At 43.3% G+C, this 14,183-nt stretch overlaps 1 protein-coding gene across 2 annotated transcripts in view; it reads right to left on the reverse strand.

The window, feature by feature from the left end:
• BRAF (B-Raf proto-oncogene, serine/threonine kinase) overlaps positions 1-14,183 on the reverse strand; it is a 107,938-nt gene that overhangs the window by 10,708 nt on the left and 83,047 nt on the right. For both annotated transcript variants that reach the window (XM_050918706.1, XM_050918698.1), the window contains 6 exons: positions 13,910-14,086; positions 12,095-12,141; positions 11,238-11,356; positions 9,128-9,259; positions 5,627-5,761; positions 245-398 (listed from right to left, as the gene is read on the reverse strand). In XM_050918706.1, coding sequence (XP_050774663.1) covers positions 245-398; positions 5,627-5,761; positions 9,128-9,259; positions 11,238-11,356; positions 12,095-12,141; positions 13,910-14,086 — 764 coding nt within the window. The remainder of the gene's footprint in view (positions 1-244; positions 399-5,626; positions 5,762-9,127; positions 9,260-11,237; positions 11,357-12,094; positions 12,142-13,909; positions 14,087-14,183) is intronic.

Raw genomic sequence — 14,183 nt, forward strand, 5'->3', positions numbered from 1 at the left:
GACCTTTTAATCCTTTTGTGCTGGCAATTCCCAGGGCATCCATTGCCAGCAACAGTCTTCATGCCAGGAACATACAATGCCCACACTCCTAACATGTGAGTGTTTACTCCCTCAGTGCACCTCTAAAAAGAACAGCAGGTAGGAATTCAGAACATACGCACACTTGTGCATGCACACATGGGAACAGACCAGCACTCACACAGGCACATGCTTTCAACGTCTTTTCAGTGTACTGGAAACCCACCGTATCCCCCTGCCTGGATGGGTGTTTTTGGAGAAGCACAAGTATACAGACTAAAATCCTCCGTCTGGAAGCCAGCCCGGTTTAATGAGGGCTCAGATGCACTGCGGTGAATTTTTGGCAATGACCGAGCCAGAAGCTCAATGGAGGCAAGAATCTAAAACAAGCAGAAAACAAGAGAAGATCAAACCTGGTGCTGTAGAGTGGCAACAGGACCCCAAAGCCAAAGACAGAACACTGAAGAGTTACAAACAATGAGTGACTCAAGGTCAATTAAGCCACCACTTTTAAAACCGTTTAACATTTTGCACTCAGGTTTTTGTTATACTTCCTGAGGAGGCTGAAAAAAACATCTATGGAGAAATTGCATCACTTTTTATCTTAAGGAATATACTGCCACTTCTTCAGTGAGTCTGATGAAGGTGACAATATTTTTTTTTTTTTACCACCTTGTTTATGCACCAGTATCAATGATGTCACCAGGAATGAACATAGCTTTGGAACATAGTTTGATTCAAACCATTACTGTAAAGCCTGCAGAGGGAACTCACCTTTTTATATATTTTAAGTGTTGAACCCATGTACTTAAAAAAAAAAAAATACAGCCAAAAATGTTTAGAATCCAAAGTTATTTTCCCTGATAGAGGGATTGGCAGGTCAAGTTTTGGAACAAAACTACTTGACAATTCTCCTTTATAGTGTTTTGGGAGTATAAAAATTTCAGAGACTATATAGTAAGTACTAAAACTGAGAAGTTAATGTAGCATCCACTTGCTGTGTGAATGTGCCTTCTTTGTACTAAAAATGCACTTTGCTAACTACACACGCCAACTATGTGCTAAACTTTACAATCTTACTTAGTCCGATCTTCAGCTGGAACTCATGTTCCCAGTTCAAAAGGAGAACCTTGAAACAGTCAATAGGTACATACTATAGCTGCGTTTCTTAGATCAGGGTTTCTTATCCTGTGAGTTGTTACTCAAAACTGGGTTGCCACAATGCATCAAAGGGTCATGTGGGAGGCCAGATGGAAAGGAGGATGTTACAGAGGCCACCCCACACTCACCCTGCAGCAGCGGCTCCCGTGGCTCTGGTCCTGTAGGGTGGCTAGGGTTGGCTCCCTGTTCTGGGCTTTGTGACCTGGAGCACAGAGTCACAGTGATGATCAGGTTTAGCCCAGCCACCCTTCCATCCTAATGGCAGGGAAAGAGCCAGGCCAAATTTGAGTGAGTGGTTCTGTGTCCCTATGCATCACATCACAGTGCCACTCTCATAAATTCGGCCTGGCCAGATCCCTATCAGGGCTGTAACCCTGGAGATCATAATACCCAGAGCTGGGAGCCACGCCCAACCAGCTTGTGAGACAGGAGTCATCATTATGGTATACACAATGCATTTATTTAGTACTTATGATGTTAATGTGTATATTATATTACTCCTGGGGGATTCTGCGCCAAAAAATTAAAAATTCCGCAAATAATATTTTAAAATTCTGCATATTTTATTTGTCAAAATAACACAATATAATCCCACCAGTTACAATTATATTTGGTCATTTATTTCAAAACACTTGTCAGCAAGTACGTCTGTAACAATACAGACAACAAAAAAGATTCAGGAAATGTTTTTTGACAAACAGATTCCTTACTAGGCATATTAATACAGAACTCTGTGGAAAAATTCATTTAAACTACAATGCAGAACTGTATTTCCCACTGTCATAGTATTCTATCCCCAATCTGAACCTTAGAGTTCAAAAAATTGGAGTACCAGCATGAATTCCTCTAAGCTTAATTACTTGATTAGATCTGATACGCTGCCACCACCCAAAAATATATAGTGTTTCGGGGCACTCTGGTCCCCCAAAAAACCTTCCCTGGGGACCCCAAGACCCAAATTCCTTGAGTCTTACAACACAGGGGAATAAACCATTTCCCTCCCCTTCTCCTTTCTTCCTCACAGATCTTTCCCGCCCTGCGTAAACTAGGAGATCACCGTGATTCAAACTCCTTGAATCACAACACAGAGAAACCAGGGTAGTTCCCCCCCTTCTCTCCCCCTCCCTTCTCCTTCCCTGTTAAGTACAGACTCAATTCCCTTGAGTCTCAACAAGGGGAAAAAAATCAAACAGGTCTTAAAAAGCAAAACTTTTAATAAAAAGAAAGAAAAAAAGTAAAAGTTATCTCTGCAATTTAGATGGTAAAAGTTACAGGGTCTTTCGGCTTATAGACACTAGAAAGAAGCCTCCCCCCAGCAAAAATACAATTTAAAATAATTCCAGCAAACTACACATTTGCAAATACAGAAAACAATCAAAAGACTATAACTGCCTGTTCTACTTAATACTCACTATTCTGAATATACAAGAGACTGTAGCAGGGAGATTGGCAAGAAACCTGGTTGCACGTCTAGTCCCTTCCAGGACCCAGAGAGAACAACGCAAAAACCCAAAAACACAAAGGCTTCCCTCCACTGAGATTTGAAAGTATCTTGTTTCCTGATTGGTCCTCTGGTCAGGTGTCCGGTTCACTGTTTGTTAACTCTTTACAGGTAAGAGAGACATTAACCCTTATCTATCTGTTTATGACACCCACACCCCTCAGAAGCAGTACAAAGGGTAATGGAGGAGTCAGGGTTAACGGAGGAGCTGGGGGAGAGGGAAGTAATTGCTAGGAAGAGGTCTGGGTATGAACTTGAAGGGTTGTTGGGTGTGGGTGGGAAAAGTATGGAACAGATTTTTTGTGGAGGTGAGGGGGGATTGTTAGGGAGCATTCCCATGCAGACCCTCGCTCAGGGGTTGGCAACCTTTCAAAGAAGAAGAGCCATTTTTTTGTTTTTGTCTTTGACCAAAATATTTTGAAAGCTGCATCACACGCAAGGTTACTTGTAGAGTTAAAATTGATCAACTAATAATAATTGAACATATTAAAGTTATTACTACCTCACTAATACTTTTAACGCAACTAGAATCTAGGTGCTTCAGCGAGGACTGTACCAGACTGCCCGCAGCCTGTGTATGTAGCAGTGGTGTTAAACCATGCTGGGTCCATGGTGTTGCATCTTCAGTGATATATTTAGCCAGGGTAGCTAGATTAAAGCTAGCAGAGCTGCAATCACGCTTCTGATTGCAGTGTTGGCACACCCCCTGCATTTATACAACATCCCAGCACAATGGGGACTTGATCTCAGTTGGGGCCTACTGATGTTACTGACATACAGCTAAGTTTGCATTCAGATTTGGGTTTGTTAAAATGCATTTGCTACAGGGCCTGCAGTGATGTGACTATCCCTCAAGTGAGGCTCTGAATAAGGCCAGTATCCTGGCAGGGGGTCACAGTAACGCAATGTGCGCTCCCTGGGGGTTGAGTGGTCTCCTCAGCTCCATAACAGCCAGTTCATGTTTCTGGGCCTCCCTCTGGGCCTCCATAGCTCTCTTGTGGGCAGCTTCTTCCCTTGCATTTTCTCCAAAATGTTTCTCCAAAACACTAATTTCTAATTGTCTTAGTTCTAGCCATCTCATGGTTCATTTTCTTTCTCTTTTGCTTCCAGTTTGGCCAGCTTTAGTTTAATATTGGCATCACTAGTACTCATTTTCCTGCTTTCCTGTGCTGGGCCATACCCCTCTGCAGTTCGCTGAAACTGAGATGCACTCAGCTCAGTGGATGCTTAGTTAACAGAGACTTTAACTGTGCCCAGTGTTCTGCCTTTCTGGATAATTTGCAACCAGTGCAGTTTTAGCTTCTTCTGACCTTCAATCTTATTTATTTTGCTTTCTTTTCTGTCCCTACTTCCCTTTCCCGAAATAAGCAAACACAAAATAACAAACCAGTAACCACTTTGTCTGTTCTCCAGCCACTACACCTAAAACTCACTTAAAATCACTACCAGTACCTCAAAGCAATCAGCTGTGCACAGACCCTGCTCAGGAGTGCCAGGAGCATTGCATACCTGAGATGACACAATAACTACACCTGTGCTGTGGTGGATTATGTGCTTATGAGAACCTCACCCTGGCTTTGTATCAGACTCCGAATCCCCCGCATGCAAACCTCCCGCTTCTTCTGCTGGGTGCCAGTCTTCCTTGATAACAAAGCAGTGGGAGGGAGTTTGGGTGCAGGAGGGGGTTCTGACCTGGGGCAGGGGGTTGGGGTGCAGGAGGGGTGTGGGGTGCAGGCTCTGGCTGGGTAGTGCTTACCACTGGCTGCTCCCAGCTGGCAGCGCAGCAGGGCTCAGCAGGCTGCCTGCCTCCCCTGCCCCACAACACTCCCAGAAGCGGCTGGCTGCTGGCATGTTTCTGCGCACCCCTGGCGGAGGGGAGGTGGCTCCTCATGCTGCCCCTGCCCCCAGCACCGTACTCACAGCTGCCATTGGCCAGGAACCAGCCAATGGGAGTTGCAGGAGTGGTGCTTGCGGGCGCGGGCAATGCACAGAAACCAGCTGCCTCCTCCCCACAAGGAGTGTGCAGAGACGTGTCAGCAGCTAGCCACTTCCAGGAGCGGTGTGGGGCCAGGGCAGACAGCCAGCCTGCCTGCTGAACCCTGCTGCGCTGCCAGCCAGGAGTTGCCTGTGGTAAGCGCCTCCCAGCCAGAGCCTGCACTTAGCATCCCCTCAAAAAACGGCTGCCCATAAGAGGGCAGCCAAAGAGCCTCATGTGGCTCTTTAGCCACAAGTTGCCGATCCCGCCCTAGCCTCTCCCATACAGTCAGGCACATCTGCTCCTGTCCCATGTGTCTCTGTGCCCTCACTCAGATATCACCCTTCCCCCCTGTAGCTCTGCACCCCTTCTCCTTCTGCCCATGTGTCCTTGCACCTGTTCAGCCATCCTCCTCCCCACATCTCCATGTGTCCCTGCCCTTCACTCCCATTCAGACCCTTCCCCAGTCTGTCCTCCCCCACTAGCTCTTATGAGCACCTGTCTGTGACCTCTCCCACACCCTCCCAGCAACCCCACACTATCTGTCATCCCATATCTCCTGTCTCCTGACCTGACCTGACAGGCGCCGTGAAGAAGGCATCGCAGGCTCTCTCTCTTCCCTACTAAAGCTAGAGCTTGCCAGGAGCAGCTGCTGTGTTCTAGCGCCACAGAGCCCTCTGGTGAGCAGAAGGCAGAACTGCAGCAACTTTTCAGCAGAAACTATTTTCTGCACACAAAAAAATATGCGCAGCACGTGAAATATGCACATGCGCAATGGCGCAGAATTCCTCCCGGAGTAATATATTGTGGGTAAGAAATATTTCATAAGCCAGATGTTTTTAGCACTAATGCTATTTACTGGGTCACGGCAGGCCATCCAAGTTTACAAATGGGTCCTGAGCCCAATAATGGATGAGAACCACCAGATTACTTTACCTGCCACCTCAATCCAAAATGGGGACATTTTTTACCTGTGGAAAGAGGGGTCGCTCATCTCTTTTCTTCTTCAAGCACTCTGCCATTAGCCTCTTCATGGCTTTTGGACAGTTACTACGCACTTTACTGAGATCTGGAGACAGGTATCCTCGTCCCACCATAAAAATGATCTTTTTAAAGAAAAAGGGAAAGGGAAAGTTCATCAAACAAAACCATGTAACAAATCCGAAAGAATTACACATATTTAACTGTCCATATTCCAGCAGTAGTTCTCTGCACATATATAGAAGTATCTGGCATAGTACAGTCTGAGACTAATGACTTTGCTGATATACTTCATAAATCATTTCAGTAGAAAAGGAGTTATGCTCTTTTTTCCATTCCTCTTTTAAAAAGGAACTAAGAGGGAACCATAAATGCTAGTAGACAATACTATTTGCAGGAATGTATATAAGGAACAAGTCTCGAACACCGAAAAAGGTTATAATAAAAAGACTAAATGGCTCTGTTGCGGGACTAAAGGATAAATATTCTGTGCCATTTAATGATTTTGCGCTATTTTATCCAGAAGTCAGTGGCAATTTCACACCTTAGGACAATTAAAGAAACATATGGCACCGTACTTTTCCATCATAAATTCTCCTGATTCTCTTCTGACTAATTTTCTTAACATATTGGGAAAGGAGAGATTGCTGCACTTCTACTGAGCCAGAGTGCTATAGGTCTGCCTTGTTTGGAAATAGATCTTGCATTTTCCATACCAATTTATTGAACAGGGAAGGCCTGCATTTCAGAAAGGACTAAAACTGAAGCGCACAACTCCAACTCAATAAATATTTAGTGGGAAGGCAAAGTATATTCTGGTGCATCTTCTTTTAGAAATATCGAGCAGACATTATGATGTCAAACCAAAGTCAAATATAATGGAGCCTGAACATTCCATTGATATTCAAACACCTCTTCAAACTGTTCAAAGATCTATTCATGCTGTAATAGACAATCGCTACCTTTGCTGAATAACTAGCCAGATGGATCCAGGAGGCGTGTTGTGACTTCACATTTAAAGAAATATAATTATTTTATGTCTGGTATGGGAGGCAAAGCAATTACATGTCAAGTTACATATGGAGGCTGCTTAAATTAACATATTCTACTGCTCCTTCTTTAAACTTTGGTCCCAAAGAGCTTCTGCCCTCCCTTTAGGAGATAGCCTGAAGATCCCACACAACATCTTTGGAAACTGGCAAGCACCAACTAAGTATCCTACGTAAAAACTTGTCTAGTCTCCCCCTTGCTTCTGCAGACATTTTGCCATCCAGGAGACAACATTCTTTAGACTACAATAAATATTTAACACTGAAATTATTGATAATTTGTTTTTGTTTGCTGATTTCAATATTACGGGTTTAAATAACATTAAGGACTTTATTTTTTTTTAAATATTTACAAGTAGGGGACCATCACAAGAACAGTAGTCCTAATCTAAGGCCTGCATAATCTATAAACAGGCATGCAAGAGTTCAATTACATCACAGAGCCAATAAGCAGCAGTGACATAGATTTTGCCCATTGTCAAACTTGGACTTAACTTTTCATGTCATAGCTAAACTGTTTGTTTTCTTCGTGGCCTAGAACTGTCAAAGCATACAGCGCCCTGTTTACATCCTTTTCAGTCAATGGACTGAGGAAGATAAACTCAAGGCATTTCACTGCATTTTACACATCAGCTGCACCTGTGGTTTAAAATTTGTTTCAGAAAACAACAGTCAGCATCCATGTCTTCTATCACCAGGCAGACAAAACTGATTCATGAGCTGTCGAAAAATTAAAATGAAACAGGGCCAAGTACAACTTGTAAGTGGTAACAGCCTGCTGGCTGAGAATGTCGGCATTTTCCCCTCCTTTAAAAGATGTAGAATGCAGAAACAAGAAAGCAAATGAGTCACTCAAGATCCGATGAACTGTGAAGCATTCTGACATATATGGAAGCAGCCTGTCACAGGGTGCCTCTGTCACTATCTGGTGAACCTCAGTGCCTGGCCAGTTCAGTTGATTTGTCAGGGCTCGTCCAGACTGGGGGGGGAAAATCAATCTTAGATACGCAACTTCAGCTACGTGAATAACGTAGCTGAAGTCGAATATCTAAGATCGAATTACTCACCCGTCCAGACGGCGTGGGATCGATGTCCGCGGCTCTCCGTGTCGATTCCGGAACTCCGTTGGGGTTGATGGAGTTCCGGAATTGATATAAGCGCGCTCGGGGATCGATATATCGCGTCTAGATTAGACGCGATATATCAATCCCCGAGCAATCGATTTTAACCCGCCGATACGGCGGGGTAGTCTGGACAAGGGCTCAGTCACAAACACACACCAGGCTGTTTATCTTTCACCAAAGTGTGTATTCATTCCCCTCTCACATAACAGCAGCATGCAACACAGGCTTATAGCAAGGGTAGGCTTCTCTGCAGCCCTCACTCCCCGGCCCAGGCTCACCCTCTAAGCCCATCTCAGGCTGCCCCTTGCTGACTGTTTCCTCCACTTATGTTCTCCCCAATTACCTTGTTAACCCAGTGATTGCCACCCAGATGCTCGCAGTCCCCCATCAGAAAGTGTGTAATTGCCCTCAGCTCGGCCTTCAGCCTTCTCTAGGCTGCATCAATGTCAGTGATCAGGGTGCTGCTGATAGCATCCTGTCACACAGCCATATAAAATTAAGTTCTATGGATGAACATTGCTATGGCTGCATTTCTCAGTATTGACACTACAAGAACAGGGATGGAGACACAAAATGTAACAAATGGCATCACCCAGACCTTAGACAGTTTTCACTAAAGGCTATCTCACACACACACACACACACACACACACACTTTCCACATTAAACTGAAAAATTATGAAGCAAGTAAGGTCTCTGAACATTGTCACATGGAGGCATATTATGTTCCCTCAACACTGCATGACTTACTGATTAGTTGGTCACAAGTAAGTAATCTTCTTCCAGGATATGCACACTTTGGAAAGGCATGTGTTTCACTAAGCAGTCCTTGGGAGCTGCTTGAAATCCTGAATTTCAATTAACTAATGTATGCGCTTTTCAATGTATGAACTGAATATAGGACACAATTACTTACAGTTCTTTTTCTGAACTCTTTCTTAAGCCTATGTTAATTTGAAGTAATTAGGAAGGAGGAAGGTGGATAAATGTAAATATACAGAAGATCACCCGCTTTCTGCAGATCATTAAAACTAAATTAGATTACCATAAATAACAAGTTCTCTCTTTAAGCAGATTCCTGCCACACAGTTTTCAGAATCTGAAAACCCACACTTGCAGTAAGAAAAACAGAAAAGAATTAAAAGAGGTGTGAGAATGGTGCTACCTGACCAAAGTGGGTCTACACTGAAAAGGGACAGCTGAAAAACATTAGCTCGTTCATTTCACCAGCCTAAATTATTCTACATTGCAGTTAACACCTACAACAGACTAGTGAGAAAGTGCTATCAAAGCCTCCCCAAACCCATGCTCTCTTTACCTGGTCCCTGTTGTTGATGTTCGAGTATGGTAACTGCCCAGTCATCAGCTCATAAAGAACAATCCCAAATGCATATACATCTGATTGAAAGCTATAAGGGTTTTTATCTTGCATCCTGATTACTTCTGGTGCCTGTAAAAGGAAAGAGCATTATTCTGCATTTTACCACCTCAGGCTGCCATCTTGCACAGCAAATATGAAACTTTTGCTTTAAAAAAAGAACAAGCAAGCAGGGAAACAACATCAAGTGAGGTGCCATGCAAATGCAGTCTTTCAGTTTTAGGCTCCAACTGCTCAATAGGAAAACATATAGGCTTCCATGCTCTCTCTCTGTCCTCAGTACTGATTACCCAATTTCTCTCAGGCCTTGGCTACACTGGCACTTTACAACGCTGCAACTTTAGCGCTCAGGGGTGTGAAAAAACACCCCCCCGAGCGCTGCAAGATACAGCGCTGTAAAGCCTCAGTGTAATCAGTGCAGCAGCGCTCGGAGCGCAGCTCCCAGTGCTGCAAGCTACACCCATAGAGGATGTGATTTACGTGCAGTGCTGGGAGAGCTCTCTTCCAGCGCTGGCGCTCCGACCACACACACACTTCAAAGCGCTCCCGCGGCAGCGCTTTGAAATTTCAAGTGTAGCCATACTCTCAGTTAGTTGCTGTCTCAGAGGTATTTGTTAAAATCTTGTAACTTTGGAAACATGTACTTGGATTTGTTCAGGTCCACTGCTGGAAACAGATACTCCAGAACAGGGCTGGCTCCAGTGTTTTTGTTGCCCCACGCGGCAGGGGAAAAAAAGCAAAAAACCACCACAACAAAAAACCTGTGATCGGTACTTCTAACTCCACCGCTTCATTCTTCGGCAGCAATTCAGCGTCAGACCCTTCCCTCCAAGAGGGACTGAGGGACCCGCTGCCGAATTGCCACTCAAGAGCCGGACATGCCACCCCTTTCCGTTGGCCACCCCAAGCACCTGCTTGCTGTGCTGGTGCCTGGAGCCAGCTCTGCTCCAGAACCAGGGCAGTCCCTCACAGGGTGCGGGACTCAGGACAAATCAGCCTGTATGGGCCCCCCCCTTAATATTTTGTATACAGGTGAAATCTGGTGTGGGGAACAGACACCAGTGCTTGGGGGGTGAGGGAAGATGGAGAGTCGCATGGTGGCACCAGTGCTAGGGGCTAAGGGGCCCCCTGTGCTAGGGGCTCCCAGAAATGAGAAAGGTCCGGCGCAGAAGAGCAATGGATGAGGTCTGCCTGGCGCTGGCATGTTCTGGAAGCGCTAGGACACTTAAGGCCAGTGCAGCAGCAGGTGAGTAAGAAATACAATGCGTGTTTCCCGGCAGTGAGTGCGACCCGACCCCTGCTGCTGGCACCAGGCCAGCCTGGTCCCCTGAACCTGTAACCCCACCCCCTGGGCTGGCCTGCCCCCCCCAGGCACCCCTAACCCTCCCTCCTGCATGACACACACACTGAAGCATGGGGCCTGGAGCTGTTGCTCTGATTCTCCATATCCAAGGGATGGCTCTGTAGAACTGCTGGGGCTACAGCATTAATATGGTGGATCTGAACATGAATTTCTAAATCCATTGGCTACCAAACTGGGTGAGTTCATTACTGTACTATGACAGGCCAACTGACACTTTAGAGACTGAGAAGCAATTCTGAAACTGGAATTACAACAGTGCTAAAACAACCCTGACCATCATCAAAGTTTTAAGGTGTGGGTGAAGGCTGAAGCTGGGCTAAACAAAAGTCCTTCAATAAGTTTTTTCCGAACAGGTAATTAATCTGGATAATCTTTATGACAGTTTCTTCACAAAAGCCACACTTGAATATATCAAACTTAAAAGCAAATTACTTTTAAACAAACATGAGAACATTTCAGATTTTGCTGATTTTTTAAAAATGTATTTAAAGAAGAGTTACAAATATTAATTTAATTAATCTTTACCATGTCAGCTTAAGTCAGATTCTATACGTCTGCACGCTTGAGGGGTGGTGTTTAGAGACCTTTGGTCAAAATGGAAACCTTTTGAAAGAATAGGAGCTGACGTTTCAAAGGCCATCTACAGTCAAATAATTTGAAAGGACTACATCATTCCCCTTTACTTACCATCCATAGAATGGACCCAGACAATTGTTCAAACTGATGGGACCCACTCCATCGTGATTTCACTGTGGCTAGACCAAAATCACCTATTTTTACAGTAAGATCTTCATGAAGAAATATATCTATGGAGGAGATGTAAAGGAAAAGCACTGACCCTACTGATTCCTATCAAGCACGAACACATTAAATGACCCTCTGCCTGCAGTGTTAGGTGTACCAGTTTGTAGCATCCATACAGAGTATAATTTTCAAGTGATCAGTTCTCGCATAGGCCTAGATTCCAAATAGCCAGCACCTGTGAAGTCCTATCATCTAAAGCAGCTCCCATTGGCCAGGAATGGCCACTGGGAGCTGCGAGTGGCCGTACCTGCGGATGCTCAGGTAAACAAAGCATCTCGCAGCCAGCCAAGGGCTTACCCTGAACAAGCTGTGAACCAAGTTTGGGAACCCCTGCTTTAAAGATAACTATAATGGTTAGACTAGTACTAAGCAGACTGTGGACCAGATGATCATATTACAATGTCAAATTCTTAAAAGGCTGCTGGAAACAGCAGATATAGCGGAAGTCTGTGAGTGAGTTGTCAGGGTCCTGCCATGTTCATAAGCCGAATGGTCATCTGAAGTGAATGCTGATACTTCAACAAAACTTGCTTTCCCTTTGTGAACGTATTATAAGGTGCAATGAGTATTTCTTTTCTGTTCTTGGTACTATTACCCCATTCCCACCCAAATGTCAATTCTTCCCTAACATTTCTGAGAAGAATCATTTATGAGCTGCTTTTCACTTTGGGAAGTTCATTTCTGGCACATGAAAGAGGCTTCGTGTCATGTTCCAAGGTCACATCTTTAGGAAAGGATACTATTACTCTTGAGGTCTCTGTGGATGATTGACTTGGCATGCAAGTAACTGAAAAGAAACAAAGAATGTTTTGGGATGGGTGGGCTAAAGGATGTTTCATTCATCAGCAGTTCAATGTACGCTCTCTACTCTAGTGAAGCAACAAACAGTTTACATATTAAAAATGCACAGAGTCAAAGTAGTAAATCTTCAGTTACCCTTGATAGTCCTATCAAACCAGGAGCAGTTTTACAGAAAGAATTAGATTTCTAGTGTCACATCTGGCATTGCTGAAGAATAACCACCAGCTGTGTTGCAGAAACCTTGTTTTTCATTTGTCTTTAACTCAACATTCGAAGCCAGCATCGAGGAATGTCAACCAAAGCTTTTGAATTGACCTTCTGTGTTGAACAGCTCCACCTTCCAGCCTTCTTTATGGTGATCCCTAGACACCAAGTCTTGACTGAAAATACCACTGTATTCAGCATAGCATCTTATCTACTGGAACTATTATTAACTTTAGTCACTGTGATAATTTTTCAGTCAGAGGGTCTCTTGAACTTACTAGCATTTTAATTTGTTGAAATACAGAATATGGGTCCAATAAACCTTTTTTTTTTACACAAATTGTCCTATTGACTTCAGTGTGACTACCTATGTGTTAGGATTACTCACACAGTCCTTGCAGGATCACCTGAGCTCTTTAAGGTTGATAGGAATAGCTGTATTATTCAAATACAAAATTCTAGTATTTAAATTAGAAACTCAAATATCTGTATCAGAACTGGAGGTTGAAACTGATCCTGAATGCTGATGAGGTAATCTGCCTTCTCTGGTATATTGCAGAGTTCTGTCTCATTGCGCATTCAGAGTGATTGTTTTATTTTTATTTTATTTTTTATTGTAAGGTACTAGATGCCTGTGGATGCGGATCCTAAAATGTGTAAAACTGTATAAATTACTAGAAGGCAAGTAGAGATTGCAAAATGCCAAAATGCAGATCCCATATTTACAACTGTTGTACATAATTCAACACAAGTTTTTCACTGAATGCATGAAATATGATTGTATTCTAAACTACAAACAGCAGCACACATATGAATTTTCAAAGTAATCAACAGATTATAGCCCTAAAGTTATTGTTTTACTGCTATTTTAGGATTTTTAGGTAAAATCTCAGTGTTAATAAGTCTCAGGTTAAAGATCATGACGACTACTGATTTGGTCCTTTGCTTTAAACCTGAAACTATATCTCCGAGCTCATAATTAAACCTTGGCATCCCATCTTTTTGATAAATATTCTTCCTTCAGTCTTGAAACTCTATGTTTTATATTAGAATTGATCATCCACTGTAATAGAAGTGTTGGCAATACCTAAAGGATTTGCAGGATTTGGTTTTTAATCAAATACTCTGGCTACAGATTTTCAGATTTCTGCAAATTTACTGTTTCACTCTTCTTAACACGAGAACTACAGGGGCTTTGATGAACAGACTGACTAAACTAAAGTTAGACATACTAAAGTTTATCTAATTACCTTTAATTTTTGTTAAGTACCTTTATTTCCTGGTGAAATATTATTTCTTGGAACAATATTCCTTGCTGAGTAACATATCTCCATGCTTCTAACAGCAGTACATTAGAAGGCCTATTTTACTCTTTTCTTCAGCAGCAATAACTCAGTACTGTTATAAAATGATGTGATACATCAGGATAGGACTCTGGCCGTGGCACATAGATATTGACTTAATTTTGCACTTCAAGTTCAGAGCAAAAGAGAAAGAAGAATTCAATATTATCTCAAAGTTCATTTGCAAACAAGTGATGCAATACTTACTCCATGCCTTGTGCAGTCTGTCGTGCAATATCAATGAGTTTGATCATCTCAAATTTGGTCTCAATGATATGCAAGTGGTGATACAAACTGGAGCCCTCGCACCACTGTGTAACAATAGCCAACTGAGGCTTTGTTGAATAACCCATGAAAAGTAGAATATTCACATGTCGTGTTTTCCTGAAGAAGAAAATTTTCACTGGATATCAATGAAAGCACTAACGGAAATTTCACAATCCAGATGATGTGACTGCCTTTAGATGTACTAATATACAAA

The sequence above is a fragment of the Gopherus flavomarginatus genome, chromosome 1 (genome assembly GCF_025201925.1).
Source record: "Gopherus flavomarginatus isolate rGopFla2 chromosome 1, rGopFla2.mat.asm, whole genome shotgun sequence".
Classification (NCBI taxonomy): Eukaryota; Metazoa; Chordata; order Testudines; family Testudinidae; genus Gopherus; species Gopherus flavomarginatus.